We start from the raw sequence: 18,450 nt of genomic DNA, 5'->3' as shown, positions 1-18,450 counted from the left end.
GGGCGGGCGTGGGGCATGGGGCTACTGGGTTACGAGGATAGGGTGGAGGTGTGGGCTTGGGTAGGGTGCTCTTTCCATGGGCCGGTGCAGACTCTATGGGCTAAATGGCCTCCTTCTGCACTGTAAATTCAATGATTCTATGAAAATCCCGCAATTAGAATTTTTTTCAGCACTCGGATGCGGAACTCAGAAATCAGGTCGCCATTTTGAACCTGATCTCGAAGTGAGCTTGTGGGTCCCCCACCCATGGGCAATGTCACTCCCCACACACGAGCATTACTCTACACCCCCCAAGTGAGGACACCCCGCTATGGGGGTCCCCCCCTCCCAATACAGACCCCCACCCCCCATTACCCCTGCAGCCTCTCAAGAGGCCCCTACTTACCTCCCCTGGACCCTCCCCACCCTTTATGTCCCGCTCCACCTCTTTCATGGGCATTGCCCCCCTCAGGCCCTGACCCTGGGCAGTGCCACCGTGGCACCAGGGCACCCTTACGCTGCCATCCTGGCAGTGCTCCTGCGAGTGTGGCAGTGCCAACTGGGCACCTTGGCAGCACCTGGGTGACAGTGCCCAGGTGCCCACTTGGCAGTGCCAAGGTGCCCACGTTCCAGGGGAGGGCTAGGGAAAACGGTGAGCTCTCTCTCCTCCACCTTCACACCATTTTTATTTATATCAATTTATTTCTTCCATTGATCTGTTTTTCCCCCACCATTGTCCCCCCCCCTTTCCCCACTCCACTTGGGCCAACTGTTCCCAGTTGCCCTTTGAGACCCTGCTCACCTTTGCTCAGCCAGTCACGCATTATAATCTCTTTATGCGTCACTATCAGCACCCTTCTTAGCATTAATCACCCTCATTTAAATTCCTTTTGTCTTCGGTCCTCGACATCTTTGTCTTTCTTAACCTATAGCTGGTTCCCTATCCAGCCCCACCTCTCCACGCCTCCCCCCCCCCCCCATTACAATATAAATCTGACCCCTTTTCCAGGTCTCTCTAGATTTGACAAAGTCATCCAAACTCGAAACGTTAGCTCCGTTCTCTCTCCACAGATGCTGTCCGACCTGCTGAGATTGTCCAGTATTTTCTGTTTTTGTGGTCTCACTGGTGCCTTGTACAGTTGCAGCAACACCTCTTTACTTTTATACGCCAAGCCCCTTCAAATAAAAGCCAGCATTCCATTTGCCTTCCCTATTACCTTCCGCACCCGTATGCTAGCTTTCTGGGTTTCATGATCCCCCAGGTACTGGCTCCAGTTCTTGGAATTTCTCTCTCATCGCTTGGTGAGTCTGACCAGAGGTCTGTACAGTTTGATCAGACAACTTCCTCATGCTTGTTTCTATTGTCCTGGCTGCACTCGTTCAGCATGAATTCCTTGCTGCTCTGCACTGGTTGGATACACAGGTACTTCGGAGGTGAAACAGAATATGTTCTGCCATTGCTTACATGGATTGGTTGAAATTCCCCACAACTCCTGGCGTTTCTCCCGGTGTAGCTTGTGGAAAGCATGGATTTTCAATATTACAGATGGCTCCCTGTATCCATGGCAATATCCCTGCTGATGGTAACGCTTTGTTTGGAAAATGACCTGTCAAGAGCAATGAGCAAACTTTAACGGCAAACTTCTCCTTCCCACTCAGTTTCTATTTTCTAGACATTGTTGGAGTAAAAAACAGTAAATGCAATAAATACAGAACTTTAAACATGGTGTAACTGGAAGGCCTGACCACAGATGTGAAAAATCAGCTATCAGCAAACAGTCTAGAGGAGTGAGTACAAAAATAAAGCAGCCATGATGCTTGTGTTCACTGAGGGTAAAGTAAATTAGAATTTGAAGAGTAGTTATGTCCATGCACTGATGGCAAAATTGCATTTTGTTACTATCAAGCTCAAAACCACACCCGTCAGGGACACTGCTCGTCCCAGGCCATTCCCATACTCAGCTGGGAGTCCAGTTTCTCAATGGACATACTCTCATGTTGGACATGTAAAAACAGAAAACTGTCACCATTAAGCACTCTAGCCCTCGCCCCTCCTGATGCACGCACTTAATTGGGAAAATGGCCTGCTAAGAGTCAACAAATCTGAACTGAAGTTCTCAACTGTAACAATAACTCATCACTGCACGAGTTAATGCTGTGGGAGGGAGCCTATTTTGTTTTGGCTATTAAGTATCCCCCAGGTCATGTACAGGGAATAGATGCAAAGTAAAGTTTTGTTCCCAGTGTCCCATTAAGCACACCCAATTCAGGTGCAGCGCAAGCTAAATACAGAGTAAAGCTCCATCTAATCCACCCCTATCAAGCACTACCAGATCAGGTAAATCCATAAGTTATATACAGAGTAACGCTCTATTTATTCGATCCAAACATTGAGCCCATGCACCAGTCCAAGGATTGTAGAAAAATGCCATTTCTCGTGCCAGCTGCACAGCAGGATCTCGGATTAAAAATAATCTTGGGGGAAATGATCAGTCTATGTACCTCATAATGAAAGCTTCAGTTGAACGAGAGAAAGTTTGTTCAAACAGCACTTAGACAGCTCAGGGGCTGTAAGGAGCCACTACGCAGCAGAAATTGATTCCTTTGAAATTTGGGGTGGTGCCAAATGAATTGCAAGAGAAGTATAGACATTGTACTGGACTAAAATACAGCAAGGACAGAGAGTCATGAACAGTGAGGGACTCCGAGCCCCAAAAATCTGGTTCACAAGACATCTTTTATTTCTAAGTATTCCATTATGTGCAATCAGCTATGGAGTGATACTTACCCTGGAGTATTGGCCTTCTGCCAGTCACTGCAATGTTGGCAAAACCCTTCTGCTCTGCATTAACTTATCTCATGGCATATGTCCCAACTCATTGGGTAATATTCTTCAATGTGGCTACATTTTCACAGTCTGGGTTTACTGGCTGCTCTTCCTCGAAAAGATGAGGAACTGGTGTTGTACACAACTCACATTGTACAGCATTATACTACACGTGTAACGGCAGCGGGTGGGGGGCAGGTTTAGCTCAGCTGGCTGAACAGTTGGTTGGTGATGCAGAGTGGGTTCAATTCCCGTACCGGCTGAGGTTATTCGCGAAGACCCTGCCTTCTCAACCTTGCCACTTGCCTGAAGTGTGGTGATTCTCAGGTTAAATCGCCACCAATCAGCTCTCTCACCTCAAAGGGGAAAGCAGCCTATGGTCATCTGGGTCTGTGGCGACTTTACTTACTTTATCCCACATATGCACAGGAACTATACACCAAACTATACAGGAAACTATACATCACACAAGCCTCCGCATGCCTTTATGCCCTCCGTATCATGCGGTATCAAGACACACGTGCAGTGTAGTAGGTAGCCTTTTGGCCCATCGAGTCAGCACCAGCTCTCCAAATGAGTTAGGACTCTGCCATTCTCCTGCCTTTCCCCCATACCCTTGCACATTATTTATATTCAAATAATAATCTAATGCCCTGTTAAAAGCCTCGATTGGGTAATGGACTTCTGTTTTGAATTAATTGGGGTTTTAAAAAAAAAAAATTGCAGTTCCTGATTACTACCCAAGGATTCCTGCTGAAATCTGGTGAAGACAGAAGAGTGTTGAGTTGGGCTTTGGAAAAGCTGTAAGGTGAAGGCAGAAGGAGGGAAGGTTTGAGAAATGAACAATGCATTTGTGGACTCCTGGAGTTGGTGAGATATTTCAACAGAACTGGCTACAAGACTTTGCTATTTTACCTTTCCCAAGGAGGGGGAAGGGGGAATCGAGAGAAGGGAGGAGGTGGACATGGGTCAAAATCCAGTGATAAGCACAGTAAACACATATGGTAGCTTTCTCTCATTTCAATACACAAAATTATTCCCCAACCCCATGTCGCCCATCCATCCTACTGACGATCGCTTTAAACGTTCACACATTCTGAACTGCCACCTACACGAGGCCCAGAACCCAGCATCTGCAGAACCCGTTGCAGTACAGAAAAGATTAACCAGAGTACTTTTGAGGGGTTTTGAACTCATTGGGGTGGATTTTCCACTTCCCCAGCCGCGTGTTTCTCAGCGGCGCACCGTCGCTGGCAACGGAATGCTCCCTTCCCACTGCTGACGAACGGGATTTTCCATTGTAAGCACCCCACACCACCGGGAAACCCGCAGGCGGGCATGCACTGCCGGCGGAATGGAGAATCCCGCAGGCGGAGAATTTACCTCACTGCTTTCCTGTAATTCTTGGGGTTGAACTCCAGTCGGGGAAATAGAATTCTCCGCATCCATACCCGAGCGAGAGGCAGCACTTGGGGTACTGACCCCTAGCATAGACTTCAAGGCAGTGGAGGGGTTTGGTGGAGATAAAACTGGAAAACAGCGCATTCATGTATCAAGTACCATTTACTTACATTCATGCTGCTGATATGCGAGATGGGTCTGACGCACTGAGACTAATATAAAGAAGAGAAAGAGAGGCCACAGTAGCTCGATAATCAGCTGAAGCTGCAAAACAAAAACCGTAGGAATTCAGAATCTTTAATGCAGATTTTAACACTCGTTGCACATAGAACATGGTGTACTGCAAAGTCCTCTTCAATGTGCCTGAGACTGCAGCAATAACCTGTTAATTCTGGTTGTTGATAGAATAATAATGCATTGAAATGCCATACCTATTTTGTTTCGTTTTTTGCTAAAATCATCAGACTTGGTCAAAACCAACTCATGAGCACCTCAGACCAGCATATGTCCTTCGGCTTGTCAATAATCATTATTTCTGATGCATATTTCATAAAATGAGAAGGAAAGTCAGATGGGGAGAGTGGGAAATTAATTTAGCTTTAAGACTGGAAGAACTTGCATGTATAATACATTGCCTTCTATCCCAAAGCACTTCACATTCATTTTTCCCGCCTCTTCAGCCCCCCCCCCCCTTTCAAGGGCCCTCACCAACATCCTAGGTGCCCCTCATTACCTGCCCTGCACCCCCCCCATCCACCTCCTTTCATGGCCATGGCCCCTACGGGCTGTGCCAAGGTGCCTGCCAGGCAGAACCAAGGTGCCCACATTCCAGGGGGAAGGCCAGGGGGCCACCCTGACCTGTCCTTAACCACCCAGGGGCCTTTGATAGCACCTCAGGGTGCCGTTCCACCTGGTCCACATTTGTATGGAACAGTACTGAACGACGCCTGGGTGGGGACTCACTGGGGAGGCCGTTATGTGCTGGGAGGCCCATAGACCCTGGATGAGTAGGCTTCAGTAGGTTTAAGGCCTACTTCTGCAAGCGCGGCTTGGTCACACCTATTGTGGGCAGTTCCTGATCTCGTCGCCTTGCTGCCAGGAAGCCAGTGGGAGGGGCCATGTCGCTCTCCCGTTCGAGCACGACGCGGCCAGTAGATCTCGCCCATAGTGTCTGTTACCTATACCGACGGGCAGACAGAGCCTCAGTTTACCATCTCATCTGAAAGACAGCACCTCGGAGAGTGCAGTGCTCTCAGTATTGCACTGGAGAGTTGGCCAGATTCTGTGTACAAGTCTCTGCAGTGCCATAGAGTTCTGACTCCGGGGCAAGAGTGTTACTGAACCACAACTACTTTTGGGGGGGGGGGGGGGGGGGGGGGGGGGGGAGACAAAATTGAAATTGACAGCAAATCCCAGTAACAGTGACCACAAAATTGTGCTTTAACCTGCTGTCCTTACCTGGTCCGGCCCACATGCAACTCCAGAGTGGTTTATTCATGCACTTTAACCTGCTGTCCTTACCTGGTCCGGCCCACATGCAACCCCAGACTATCACAAAATCCTGGGCTAGTGCATGGTCAATTCCTATCCCACTTGACCCACTGGCACAACATCGGTGAAATTAGATTTAATTTAAAATACCCTCGACCCTTGGTGGAGCCCAATAAACTATAATACAGACACACCCCACTTGAGTGGAAAGGGATAGAAAATGATAAGGATCTTTGATGCACTGAGATCACTTCCAGGCAATATCTTTCTGAAGTTCAGGCTTTCTTTTGGGTACGTCTTCCTTCTAGGCTTGAGATGATTTTCTCTGTCAAGGTTGTCTACTTGCTCTGCAGACTCAGCATCATTTCAGGTTCACAGCAAAGGGTGTTCCAGACATTCATTGCTTTCAGAACAATACAGCAGTTTTTTCACTTCAGCAAGAAAGGTAGAGAGCGTTCCTTTCACTTTCAAGGTCTAAACACTTCTGCCCAGTTCTCTCAGAAAGCAACAACCAGGAACCAATCACTGACCATTGTCAGGCAGAAGACTGTCCCTGGCCAACGCACTGGTTGCCAGTCAACCAATCGATCCAACTCCTTAAGATTCACTCGGTGCCGAGGATTCTGGCTTCTCTCCAAAACCGAGGAGCATAGGGTCCTGACAAGCAGCCTGCTTCAACTTTGAGTCTTCTGCTTAAAGGCACATTCCGATTATGGGTCCATGGACCAAAATAATAAAGTTAACATGAAAGAAATGGGAAACAAAGGAAATAAACAGGAAATACTCCAAAAGACCCACAACAATGTGGTTGACTCTTAACTGCCAAGGGATTGCTGATCGCATCCTGGCCTTAACTCCACTGTCCCGTCCATTCTCCATAACCGTTCAACCCATTACCAATTAAAAATCTGTCTAACTCCTCCTTAAATTTACTCACTGTCCCAGGATCCACCGCATTCTGGGCTAGCGAATTCCACAGATCCACAACTCTTTGGGTGAAGTAGTTTCTCCTCAATTCCGTTTTAAATTTGCTACCTCTTATTCCAAGATTATGGCATTGCCTTTTCAAAAATAAAGATATCCCATTTCTTAGGACAATGCAGATTCACCTTGTTGGCTCCCTTTACCTTCAGTATCATATAGCAACATTCAGCTTTAAAATCAAGCCCTCAATCTTAAACTAGTCAGCGAACAGACTGGAGTCGCTCGTGGATTGGAAATTGTGGTACCAATGAAGATGCAGAGAGTTCAGCCGAGAGCTGCCAGAAAGTTGTTCCTGGGATGGGGTCATTGTTGGCAAGGCCAGCATTTATTGCAGATCTTCAATTTCTCAAGAAGGTGGCAGTGAGCTGCCAACTTGAACCACTGAAGTTCTTCGAGTGCACATACACCAACAGTGCTGTTTGATAGGGGTTTTGATGCAACAACAATGAGAGAAGAGCAATATGTTTCCAAGTCTGGATAGTACATGACTTGGAAGGGAACTTGCAGGTGATGGTGTTCTCAAGTGCGTGCTGCCCTTATCCTTCTAAGTAAGAGAGGCTGCAGGTTTGGGAGGTGCTGTCAATGGAATGTTGGCATGTTGCTATATTTTGTACATGGTACACACTGGAGTCACTGTGTGCAAACAAACTCTTTCCTCACATTTCCTCTTACGCCACTGAAATAAAGGAGCGGAGTCGCATTCAACAAGGCATTCGGAGAGAGCTCACAACCCTCCAAGCACCATCTGCCCTGTATGTTGCAGGATCTGCAGATCGCACGTCGCACTCAACCATCTCAGGATCAATCGAACCAGGCAACTAGAGACATCCTATATCCAGAGGGACTTCCCAAGAAGGGTTGAGAGTACAGGCTGCACTGATTTGCATTGCAAACACCTCATTTGGAGACATCATTGTAACAAATATCACACTGCTTCTTTACCTCCATAAATTACATGTCAAGAATTTCTGCATCAGTGCCCAAAGGAAAATATACAACCAACACAGCTCCCAAATTCATTCCTCTCTAACAAGTTTGATTTCAGAGTCATGGGTCACATCCTACCCCAGAACCAGGGAAGGGAGAAACAAGATCAGCCAGAGTTCAGCAATGATTCTTGTCAGGTGACAGACAATTACTTGTGTGGAAAAACTGGACTGTACTTGGTTATGATCCTATCGTGACTGAGTAGCCTGTCAACACTGTCTAAGCTTCACATGATGAATGGTTAATTCAGTGAAAAACCAGAGAGCTAACAAGATTAATGGAACTGTCCAGGAGCAAGCAGTGAGTGACCTCGGGATACAATGGGTTAAGGAAGGAAAAACATTTTGCAAAACATTCAGACAGTTCCCCCTTTAACGATCTGCTCTGCAGTGACCTCCCGCACGACTCACAGGCAACACTGAAGATAGCGAAAAGGCAAGGATTAAGATATTGGCTTAATAAAATCCCGTAACTCACAGTCCGTCTTTTCCGATATGTGAAATTCTTCCAGAGGAGAAGCCGGAGGTGTATCCAGAAGCTCATTTTCCTTATTATTGTACGTTAGGTAGCAGAGTTAGCCTGTACTGCAGAGGACAAATATAAAACTGTCAGGTTCATTTAGTTCAAGACCTGCCCTTTACCGACACCATACATCAGACTACTCAAGACAAAATATGGCATTCCTGGAAATCAACCACATTTATTTCCTGTCCAGCCTCCCTTGCTCCCAGGAAGAATGACATAAGTTAAATAATATCTTTCAATCAACCATCGGCCCTGTCAAAGTGTTTACAGCCGAGTAAATACTTGAAGTGTGGCCGCTATTGCAATGCAGGAAACACCGCAGCTAATTTATGCTCAGCAAGATCCCACAAACAACAATGTGATAATGACCGGGTAATCTGCTTTTGTGATGTTGATTGAAGGATTATTAGCCACGACACCTGGGATAACTCCCCTATCCTGCTTCACAGCGACACTATGAGGTATTTTGCATCGTCCAAAGGCAGGATTTAACAGCTAGTTTGGAAGACAGTGCCGACAGCATTGCACATTGCAGCGGTACCACACTGGAAAGCACGAAAATATAGACTGGCACGAGTTGAACGTTGTGATTCAGAGGGGCAAGTGCTACTGAATGAGTCACATGGGGCACCGTGTCTGGCTGGGGGAACAGGTCCCAGTGTTCAATTCTGCGGAAGCTGATCCTTTCTGTGATATGGTTCCATAGTCATTGATTTTTGATGGGATAAGGTTCACTGCTGCCCTGGGTACCTCATCCAAATGGTAATTCATCACCCGTCTGTCTGAGCCTTGTGCTGGCAGGCTAGTCGACTGTGGGCAGCATTGCAACTGAGCCTAATCCTTCTCTAATCTGATGCCAACACACTAGCATCATCCAGGGGGATCTCTGCTGGTTTCTTTCCTTCCTAACCGAAGTCTGTTGAGGCCACAGCGTTAGAAAGCACTCACGTCTTAAGGAGTAGCCTGCCAGCCACGGTTACCATCCCGGCTCATCCGAAGGATATTCACTTGAGAGAGATACTAAGAGGCGGTTTGCAGCAAGGAGCAAGAAGCTACCGAGAGTCAGGACCTGGGGAACTTGAGCCCCAATGTGAATCAGGATCTTCGAGGACGGAGGAGAGAAAATTGGTGAAAATAAAAATTAAGGATGCTGACCAACTCGGAATACGGATACTAAAACGCTGCTGCAAACAGGCAGCCGTATGGCAGCAGGAGATTGAGACCCGTGTTAGTCGAGTAAAGAACTCCGAATGTGCCGGAGAACCGTAAGCTAGCTCCAAGGTCACACTTTGACAGTACTATAAATAACGCAGGTTTTGGACACAAAGGGGAGCAACGCTGGAATTGTTCCAGTTTCAAGCTTAAAGTGAGTCCAAGGGAAAAAGGAGTTAATAGGACAGGGCCAGATAGAAAATGTCAGCATGCACCAGGGGAAACAGGAATTTGCAAAATCATCTGGATCTTTGGTGAAAAAAGGTGGGGACAAAAACCGGGAAATACTTTCAGATACACTAGAGTGGCACAGGGTCACAGTTAGGAAGGGCATATTTATTAGAGGACAGTTGAGGGTTCAGTGCCAAATCAGTCCCATAATTAGTTTGAGCATCTTACTTGTAGTATAATGGAGGTTGTCTCTTAATTTACTTGTGTGACAGCATAACCCAGTAGTATTAAAAATAGTACACCCTTGTGACCCATGCCTGATATTCAGGTCTTTCACATGTTTACTTCTTCAACCCCTAGGACAGCAGACCAAACACTATTTCATACAAATTGTTGTTACTTCATTTCAAAACAGTAAATGTGAGCAGATCCATAAGCATGTTTTTGTGTAATGATGAATACTATGCAAAACTACATCAGTAGGTTCTCCTGCTGACGTAACTAATTTTCTAACTCCTCTAAGCAGTGTTGCCTCCTTCTCACAGGTCTTTTGCCGTCAGACTGCTTCACTGAATATTTCTGAGCCCCTGTCAACTAAAGCATGAAGGGGGTGGGGGGTGGGGGGTGTGGGGGGGGGGGGGGGGGTGGCGGTTGCATCCTGCGGATTCCTACAGTCCCACTACCATATTATGCTCTTAGCAAGCGTTGAACGGCATAAGGTGGGACTTCCGCCCCTCACCCAGGAGCAAGTCCCACCTTGGAGAGCTGCAGGTCAATCAGATTGGCCAGCAGCCAGTAGCTCTCCAATCCCATTCCAACTGGCAACACCTCCTCCCCCAACAAGCCCTGACCCATTTTGCCTGCACTTCACTGGAACAGTGACTGAATGCAGAAACATCCTGTTCCAGGTCAGTGGCAATGGTAACCCTACCAGGCTCACCAAGAGGACATGGCTGGAGATGGCTAACGAGGTCAGCAGCAGGGGAGTGGTGAGAACAGAGTGTCATGCTGTAAACATTTCAAGGATCTGCTTCGATCTGGCAATGGGAGTCCAAAGATAGACCCAGATGGTATGTATCTTGGTCAGCAGTCATCGAAACACAAAGGAGGGACAACCTGAGGTCTCCCGAACAGAGGAGCGGTGTGTGCTCTCAAGCACCCTTGATGACCTATAAAGAGGGATCATAATGCAAAGTGCTGCTGGACAGGAAGCTGAAATGGCAGACTGCACCATCTTATGCAAATGTAAAGCTGCCAGGCCAATCAGGAGATGGACACAAGTGAGAAAGGGAGAGAGGAGGAGCAGAGAGGAAGAGAGTCTGGACAGTAAAGGTGCCACACCTTGTGTTACTATTCTGACCAGGGGGGCAAGTCATAGGGATTCTGGAGACAAGGAAATAGGTGCCTAGCATAGAGAGGCTGAAAAGATCAATATCTCCAGGTTTGAGGTATGCAATGCTCCCCTCACAGTAAGCTGTCATCTCAGTACTTTAAGCTAAGTAAGCATCTGTTGACTCTCCTGACCTCTCATCACCACTTTCTCTTATGCCTCCCTCAGGGCCAGTTGCAAAATGGCACTGAATGCCAACTTGTTTCTGAGAAGTCAAAAGAAGGGAGATACCTCAGAGCCTACACCATTGCTTTCTTGCTCACCCTCCACCAATGTGGACATGCACACCTCAATGTGTCCTGTGTGTTATTAAACACGGTGACACATACATTGTGATAGAGCTGGAGGATTCAGGGAGGCAGGGTCAGCTGCAACCAGTCGCCCTCAGAGGATGGAGGACAGGCAGAGTCCTCCTCAGCAACAACAGGTGGATCTACCAGGAGAATCAGTGTGTTGTGTGTCCACATGTCAGAGTTCCCAGAGGCTCTGTGGAACCCTAAGATGGGAATGGAGGAGTCCATGCATCTCTCATGCTCCCCAATGTCTCAGTACAAATTCAGTCAGGTTGTATTCTGGAAGGGGAGGATCAAATAGAGAGAAATATTGGAGTTAAGGTCAAATATGTTCAACATAGTGACTTAAAATGGGTGGAGGCAGAAATCTTGCAATTATTTAAGAAACAAATGGCCATCTTGAGCCTCATTTGAACCATTTGGTTTTGTAATAAATCAGTTTGGTGATCATGGAGCAGAATCAACCTGCCACTGATCAAGGGAGACCACCTGGCACAGCAATCAAACAGTTATATCTCACTAGAAAGAACAGGGAAAGAAAATCTCCTGTGTAGATGCTCCCACAAATGGTCATCTGATTCATGCAATGGTCAGCTAAGTGGACTACTTGGCTTCAAGGATCAGCCTGGTTTTGGTATAAAGGTCTTCAGTTGGCATGAGGGAACCGTCTGGGAGGAGAGGCTGGACAGAGATCAATGACCTTGTTTAATCTTCAATTAGATTTCCAACTTTCCAAACTCTTCCTTCTTTATTCTCTCGCCCATCTACCATGATTCTTCACTGTTGCTGGTACATAGCTTGTTTTGGCAGCTTGGTGTTTCCTAATTTGTACATACTAGCAGATCTCCTGGGCGCGATTCTTCGAGCCCCGCGCTGGGCTCGAGGATCGCCGCAACCGCGCCACGCTGCCCCGATGCCAGTGCGCGATACCCAGAGGTGCGGAAAATCGGCGCCATTTGCGCCAGCGCGTTTGACATGGCGCCGGCCGCTGGAATCGGCGGGGCCGCCGATTCTCCGACCCGGATGCGTCGAGCGGCCGGGCGGAAAAAGCAGAGTCCCACCAGCGCCATGCACCCCTGGTCGCTGCTGGCGGGAACTCTGCATGAAGGGTCGGGGGGCGGCCTGTGGGTCGGGGAAAAGGGCTCCTTCACCAGGGGGGGCCTCCGATGGGGTCTGGCCTGCGATCGGGGACCACCGATCGGCGGGCCAGCCTCTCTCCCCCCTCCCCCCGGGCCTACTTTATTGCGCGGCCGGCCCCTGAACACTTACGCCATGTTGCGTAGGGGCCGGCGCGATGAAGAAGTCCCCCACGCATGCGCAGGTTGGCGCGGCGCCCATTTGGCGCTGGGAAGGGAGGCTGGAACGGTGTGAACCGCTCCAGCGCCGTGCTGGCCCCCTGTGGGGGACAGAATCGGTCGTCCCCGTGCCCGTTTTGCGCCGTCGTGAAAAGTGACGGTGTTCATGTTGGCGCGAACACTTAGTCTCCAATTTGGAGAATCGCCCCCCCCTATTTCTGGGATCCGGAGATGGACTCTAATGTTTTGTTGCTAATATGGAGCGGTGGTGATCTATCCCTTTTGAGAGCAGTGCTTGGGTACCCCCTGTTCAAAGACAATTTGTAAAGACAAACCAAACAACAGGTAGTTATTGCTTGCTAATCATTGGCTTTTACAGGTTAATGGGGGTATCCCAGGGCATTGGACATCCAGACATTCGTTCTGGGGTCTGGAGGACCCTCCTGCCCTCTTGGCCCCACTAAATAAAGTTTTAGCTTAGAGGACTTCCTCTTCTTCCGAGACGATTTACTTTGTAGACTATAGCACTACACTTCGTATGCTTCACCCGATGTCTATGTCTATGTATTTACATTGTGTATTTATCATATGTCCTATGTTTTTCATGTATGGAACGATCTGCCTGGACTTTGCACGGAACAATACTTTTCACTGAATCTTGGTACACGTGACAATAAATCTAAATATACATATCTGACAGGCACTGATCCAATAGGCTGTTAAAATTGATGCTTGAATCCTAATGGTATCGTAGGGCCCTAATCTCCACCTATTAATGAGGTCCCTGCCCGAACCAGAGAGCCAAACAATCTACTCCACAGTCATTAACCCAGCAGGAACAGGATGGCAAGCCTTTCCTGTATTGCAACACTGACTGCATTTCATAAGTACTTCATTGGCTGCAATGCATCCGGTTGTCATGAAAGCACTTTCTTTTTCCATTCACTTTTACTTCACCCTCAGCCTATCCCCACCAAGTAGGATGGGTGAAAAATCACTAACTCCCCTCCCCCCAACAGTTCTCCTGCTCCCCTATAATCTGCAGGCAAGAATACCACTCAGTGGGATGCGGAATTATTATTTTATTTACTAATTCATGGACGTGGGCGTCGCAGGCAGCATTTATTGCCCTTCCCTAATTGAAGTTAAGAGTCAACAATGTTGCTGTGGATCTGTAGGTCAGACCAGGCAAGGATGGCAGATTTCCTTCCCGAAAGGACATTGGTGAACCAGATGGATTTTTACGACAATTGACAATGGCTTTGTGGTCATCATTAAACATTTAATCACAGATCATTATTGAATTCAAATTTCACTATCTGCAGTGGTGGGATTTGAACCTGGGTCCCCAGAGCATTGCTCTGGGTCTCTGGTTTACTAGTCCAGTGACAATACCACTATGCCACCTCCTCCCTTCTAAGCTAAGTTGAGCCAGTGGCTCTACTGCTGGCTTCTGTGCCTGTGGGTTAGGGGCTAGAAAAAGGTTTAAAATTGCTTGTGTTTCTCCTATTGCACTGTACACATGTGAGCATCAGGCATTGTACAAGTTTGAAGTCCACTCAGATGCCTCAGGTTCACATTGCCCATGGGCACCCAGCATGTGTTGCTACTGTGCGAGCTAAATGAAAGGGTTAAGAGAGAGATGAATGCTTCTTGAAAATCTTAAAAAACAGAGAAACTTTTTGCTCAGATCTTTATATAAACATCATGAACATAACACGTTGACACATCTGATCGCATATGCAGACCTTTTTAAATTCATACCCAGTAGCCATGAGTCATGTAATAACATACATTTTAAATCTTTATCAAGACACTGACAAACACTTTTCAAACAAATCTGAAGGTTTAAAGGACCTAGTAACTGCTATGCGAAGAACCACAAATTAGCCTCACCCCTCAAGAGCTTTTTATTTTGAGAAATCGAAGCAAAGGTGCAAGGCTCATGTGACAGCACACCACCAAAGCTGAAAAGATTAGGCAGAAGACAGCACAACATCTTTTTAAAAGTGGTCAGGGATAGTCAAGGTTATGGTCTTTGTCAGATGCCAACTTGCACATCATGGAGCGCAAGGACCTCAAATCTTACAGCTCATACTACAAGATCCTCCAAACAACGCCAAAAATAGCCCTTTACAAACCGTGAGACTAAGATTCAAACAGGACCAACTAACAAGTAACAAATAAACTTAAGGGCAATCAAGTTGGCCAGTCTCGGGGGACACAGTTGACAGAAAGCTTGATTTTTGAAAGAAGCCTATAGATTCTTTAGGAGAATCCTATAGGAGGGATCTGGGCAGATTGAACGGGGTATGGGGTCATGCGTGAGCTTTGAAGTTCTGGGAATAAATGAAGGTAACCGATGATTTCAACATAGCAAGGACACAGGGAGGAGGAAGAGTGTACAAGACAGGGAGGAACAAGAAAGGGAAGCTTGTGAACACTTTCCATGGTAGCATAGACAAAACAGCAAGATAAGAAAAGCCATAAGCGAGTTTTAAAAAGTAATTAGTCCATAACATTTCCTCAAAAGCGTTCATTCCCGTCTCACTTTGGAGAACCCTGCAGACGTTCCGATACCAACTGTCCCTATCCAATATTCATAAAAGTAAGATTACCAGAGAGAGAGAGAGATGCACACACACCCCCACAAGCATGTATTGAGCCGCCATCTGCATCAATGTAGCCATAGCAATAGATTTGGCCAAAACAATTTATTTTTGAGGAAAGGGGAAAAATACACAAATATTAGTTTCAGTGCAAAGTTTCAGTTGCACCATGTAATATAAAGCCATTCACAACTTGTCTGAACTCTTTCACTTCATGAAATAATTTTAATCGTTGGTCACAATCCGCTTTATTTAGCACTGCAGAGAAATAAGAATGGGAGTCAATTAATCTTAAAGCTGCCCTTTGTTTTCCAAACAGGAGAAATTCATTTTGTACAGCAACCTCCAACCATTTCTTTCTCTCTGGCACTTCATGAGGGAACTGCCAAAATCTTGTCCTGCATTTCCATTTTTACAAAAAAAAGGAGAAAATTTATACCACCCACCTCGTTCTCCCCTGAAGATTGTTTTGTATTGAGAGAAGCATCATATAGCCATGGCCTTATGCTTCTCTCAATTTCATTTACGGAATAGTGAAACAAGAATCCTGGGCTGGATTCTCCCAAAATGAGGCTATGTCCCCACGCGCGGTGTAAAAACGCTAGAGTTTTCTCCAGAAATTCCAACCAAATAGTTGAACAAATTCAATGCCTGCAGGGGCCAGCAGGGACCCGGAGTGAATTTCGCAGCTTTAGCTGCGGATACGGGCCCCCGCACCTCCGGTTCAGAGTCCGCACATGCGCACGGCAGCGGCCTCGCCGTGCTCCATGGCTGACTCAGACAGGGAGCCACACCAAAAAAAAAAGAGACCTACCCCCCGATCGGCCGCGTGCCCAAGCCTCAAACCCCACACAGTTAATCGCCGGCCGCCTATAAGCCCCCCCCCCCCCCACCTCGTCTCCGATTTGCCCGCCCCTGACCAGGCGCGGACGAAGGCCGCAGTCGCCACGCCAGCATCCCAACCGGCAATAGGTGGTTAGTTGCACGCCGTCGGGAACTCGGCCGGTCAGAAGCGGAGGATTGCTGGGCTGGCCTCTGGCAATTGCCCCCGGCCGCGTGGTGTACTCCGCGGTGACGCCGAAAGTCAGGGCCCGGAGAATCGCCGAACCGACACCCGGCCCGATTACGGCGTGAAAGTTGATTCTCCGCCCCCGCGCCAGCCGCAATTTCGACGCGGGGCTGCGGAGAATCCAGCCTCCTGTCTTTTCCCCAACGCAAATGCTGGAGTCAACCATACCACCCTACACATCAAAACCAACCCACGGCAGCAAGTTTGCTCAGCAAAGACCAGGGGCAAGATTCTCCAGCCGGCGACTGGAAATTCCCGCCTGAGGTCAATGGACCTTTACATGGTCCACATCCTACCTTGGCGATCTTGCGGTGGGTAGGGCGGAAGAATCCAGTCCCAGTAACTGAACTTGGGAGATTTTCCTGTGAGGTTCTGTGGGAAGCCACAGATGAACCTGGACATCTGAGAGCTTAAACTTCCAATTTTAGGATTTCTTCCCTTTTAATTCATTCATGGGATGTGAGCGTTGGTGGTTGGACCAGCATCTGTTGCCCAAGCCTGTGTGCCCTTGAACTGAGTGGCTTGCCGCTGGGCCATTTCAGAGGGCACTTAATGTGTCAACCACATTGTTGACAGGCAAGGTCGACAGATTTCCTTCCCGAAAGAACAACAGTGAATCAGATGGGGTTTTTTTTTTTTTTTTAAACAATTGTTTCATGGTCATCATTAGACTTAATTCCAAATTTTTGTTGAATTCCAATTTTACCATCTACTGTGGTGGGATTCGACCACGGGTCTCGAGAGCATTACCCTGGGTCTCGCGATTGCTGGTCCAGTGACACACCCACCCCGTTTCTAGAAATAAAAAAAGTTAGACATGTTGATCTGAATAGTGGATGGTTTCAGTAACGACTGAAAAGGGTTTAGACAACAACGACGACTTGTATCTATAGCACCTCTAACATAGGAAAACAGCCGAAGGTGCCTCTTCGGAGTGTAGACAAACAAAATCTGGCACTAAACCACAGAAGGAGATATTAGGGCAGAAGACCAAAGGCCTGGTCAAAGTTAGTAGATTTTAAGGAGGGTCTTAAAAAGAGAGAGGTAGAGGCAAAGAAGTTTACGGAGGGTAATTCCAGTGCTTCTGGCCTTGGCAGCTGAAAGCACAACCACCATTGGGGGAAGTGATTAAAATCAAGGTTGCTAAAAAAGGTCAAAATTGGTGCTGTGCGGATATTCCAGGGTTGTGGCGCTGGAGGAGGTTACCGAGATAATGTCATGGAGGGGTTTCAAAACAAGGAGGTTTTTTAAAAAATTTACATATTGCTTAACTGGGAGCCAATGGAAGGTCAGCTTGCACAGGGGTCATAGGTGAACTTGGTGCAAGTTAGAACACAGGCTGCTGTACTTTGGAAGACCCAAGGTTTACAAAGGATGGAACATGAGAAGCTCACCAGGTGCTGAAGTGTTGGATGAGGATTTCAGGAGATAAGATGAGATTGCGGTGAATTGGGCATTGTTAAGGAGGTAGAAATAGGCAGTCTTCATGATGACACACTGATGTGGTCTGTAGCTCATCTTGGGGGCTAAACAGGACAAAAAAGTTGTAAACAGTCTGCTGCAGGCTGAAAAAAGTACCCAAGTGAGGGATAGAGCCAGTGGCTAAGGAATGGAGTTCCTGGCAGAGTCTGAAAACAATCGCTTCAGTCTTCCCAATATGCAGTTACAAGAAATTTCTGCTCATTCAGTTAAGTGGAGGGGAAAAGAGAGAGGTGGTGGCAAGGTAGTGTTGGGTGTCAGTCAGTGCAAACATGGAAACTGGTGCTGTGTTTCTGGGTGATTTTGAAAAGGCACAGCATGTGACTGAGAAATGGGAGGGGCCACTTGGGGGATACCAGGTGTTTACCATAAACTGGATTTAGTTCATGATTAATAAGTTACCCAACATCCGGCCTTTTGATGACAGGTGGACTGGAGAAGGGGGTAGTGTCATCGGTTTACGGAGCTATTTTGGAAGAGGAGAAGGCACCACTGGAAGGGATCAAAGCAAAGTTGGAGGAAGAGTTGGGCGAGGATACGGAGGAGGGGTTCTGGTGTGAGGTACTCGGGAGAGTGAATTCCTCCATCTCGTGCGCGAGTTTGGGGCTGATACAGCTAAAGGTGGTATACAGAGCACACCTCACAAGTGCGAGGATGAGCCGATTCTTTGAAGGAGTAGAAGGTGTGTGTGAACATTGCGGGCGGGGGGCTAATCACATTCATATGTTTTGGTCCTGT

At 47.4% G+C, this 18,450-nt stretch overlaps 1 protein-coding gene across 1 annotated transcript in view; it reads right to left on the bottom strand.

Moving 5' to 3' along the window:
- abca4a (ATP-binding cassette, sub-family A (ABC1), member 4a) overlaps nt 1–18,450 on the bottom strand; it is a gene marked incomplete at its 3' end in the record, with an annotated part of 68,761 nt that overhangs the window by 28,298 nt on the left and 22,013 nt on the right. Inside the window, exons 2-4 of the mRNA XM_072494671.1 lie at nt 8,147–8,253; nt 4,378–4,471; nt 1,445–1,586 (exon numbers count right to left, since the gene is read on the bottom strand). Coding sequence (XP_072350772.1) covers nt 1,445–1,586; nt 4,378–4,471; nt 8,147–8,212 — 302 coding nt within the window. The remainder of the gene's footprint in view (nt 1–1,444; nt 1,587–4,377; nt 4,472–8,146; nt 8,254–18,450) is intronic.

This window comes from Scyliorhinus torazame, unplaced genomic scaffold (genome assembly GCF_047496885.1).
Source record: "Scyliorhinus torazame isolate Kashiwa2021f unplaced genomic scaffold, sScyTor2.1 scaffold_790, whole genome shotgun sequence".
Lineage (NCBI taxonomy): Eukaryota > Metazoa > Chordata > Chondrichthyes > Carcharhiniformes > Scyliorhinidae > Scyliorhinus > Scyliorhinus torazame.
This window is presented reverse-complemented; position numbering and strand designations above follow the sequence as displayed.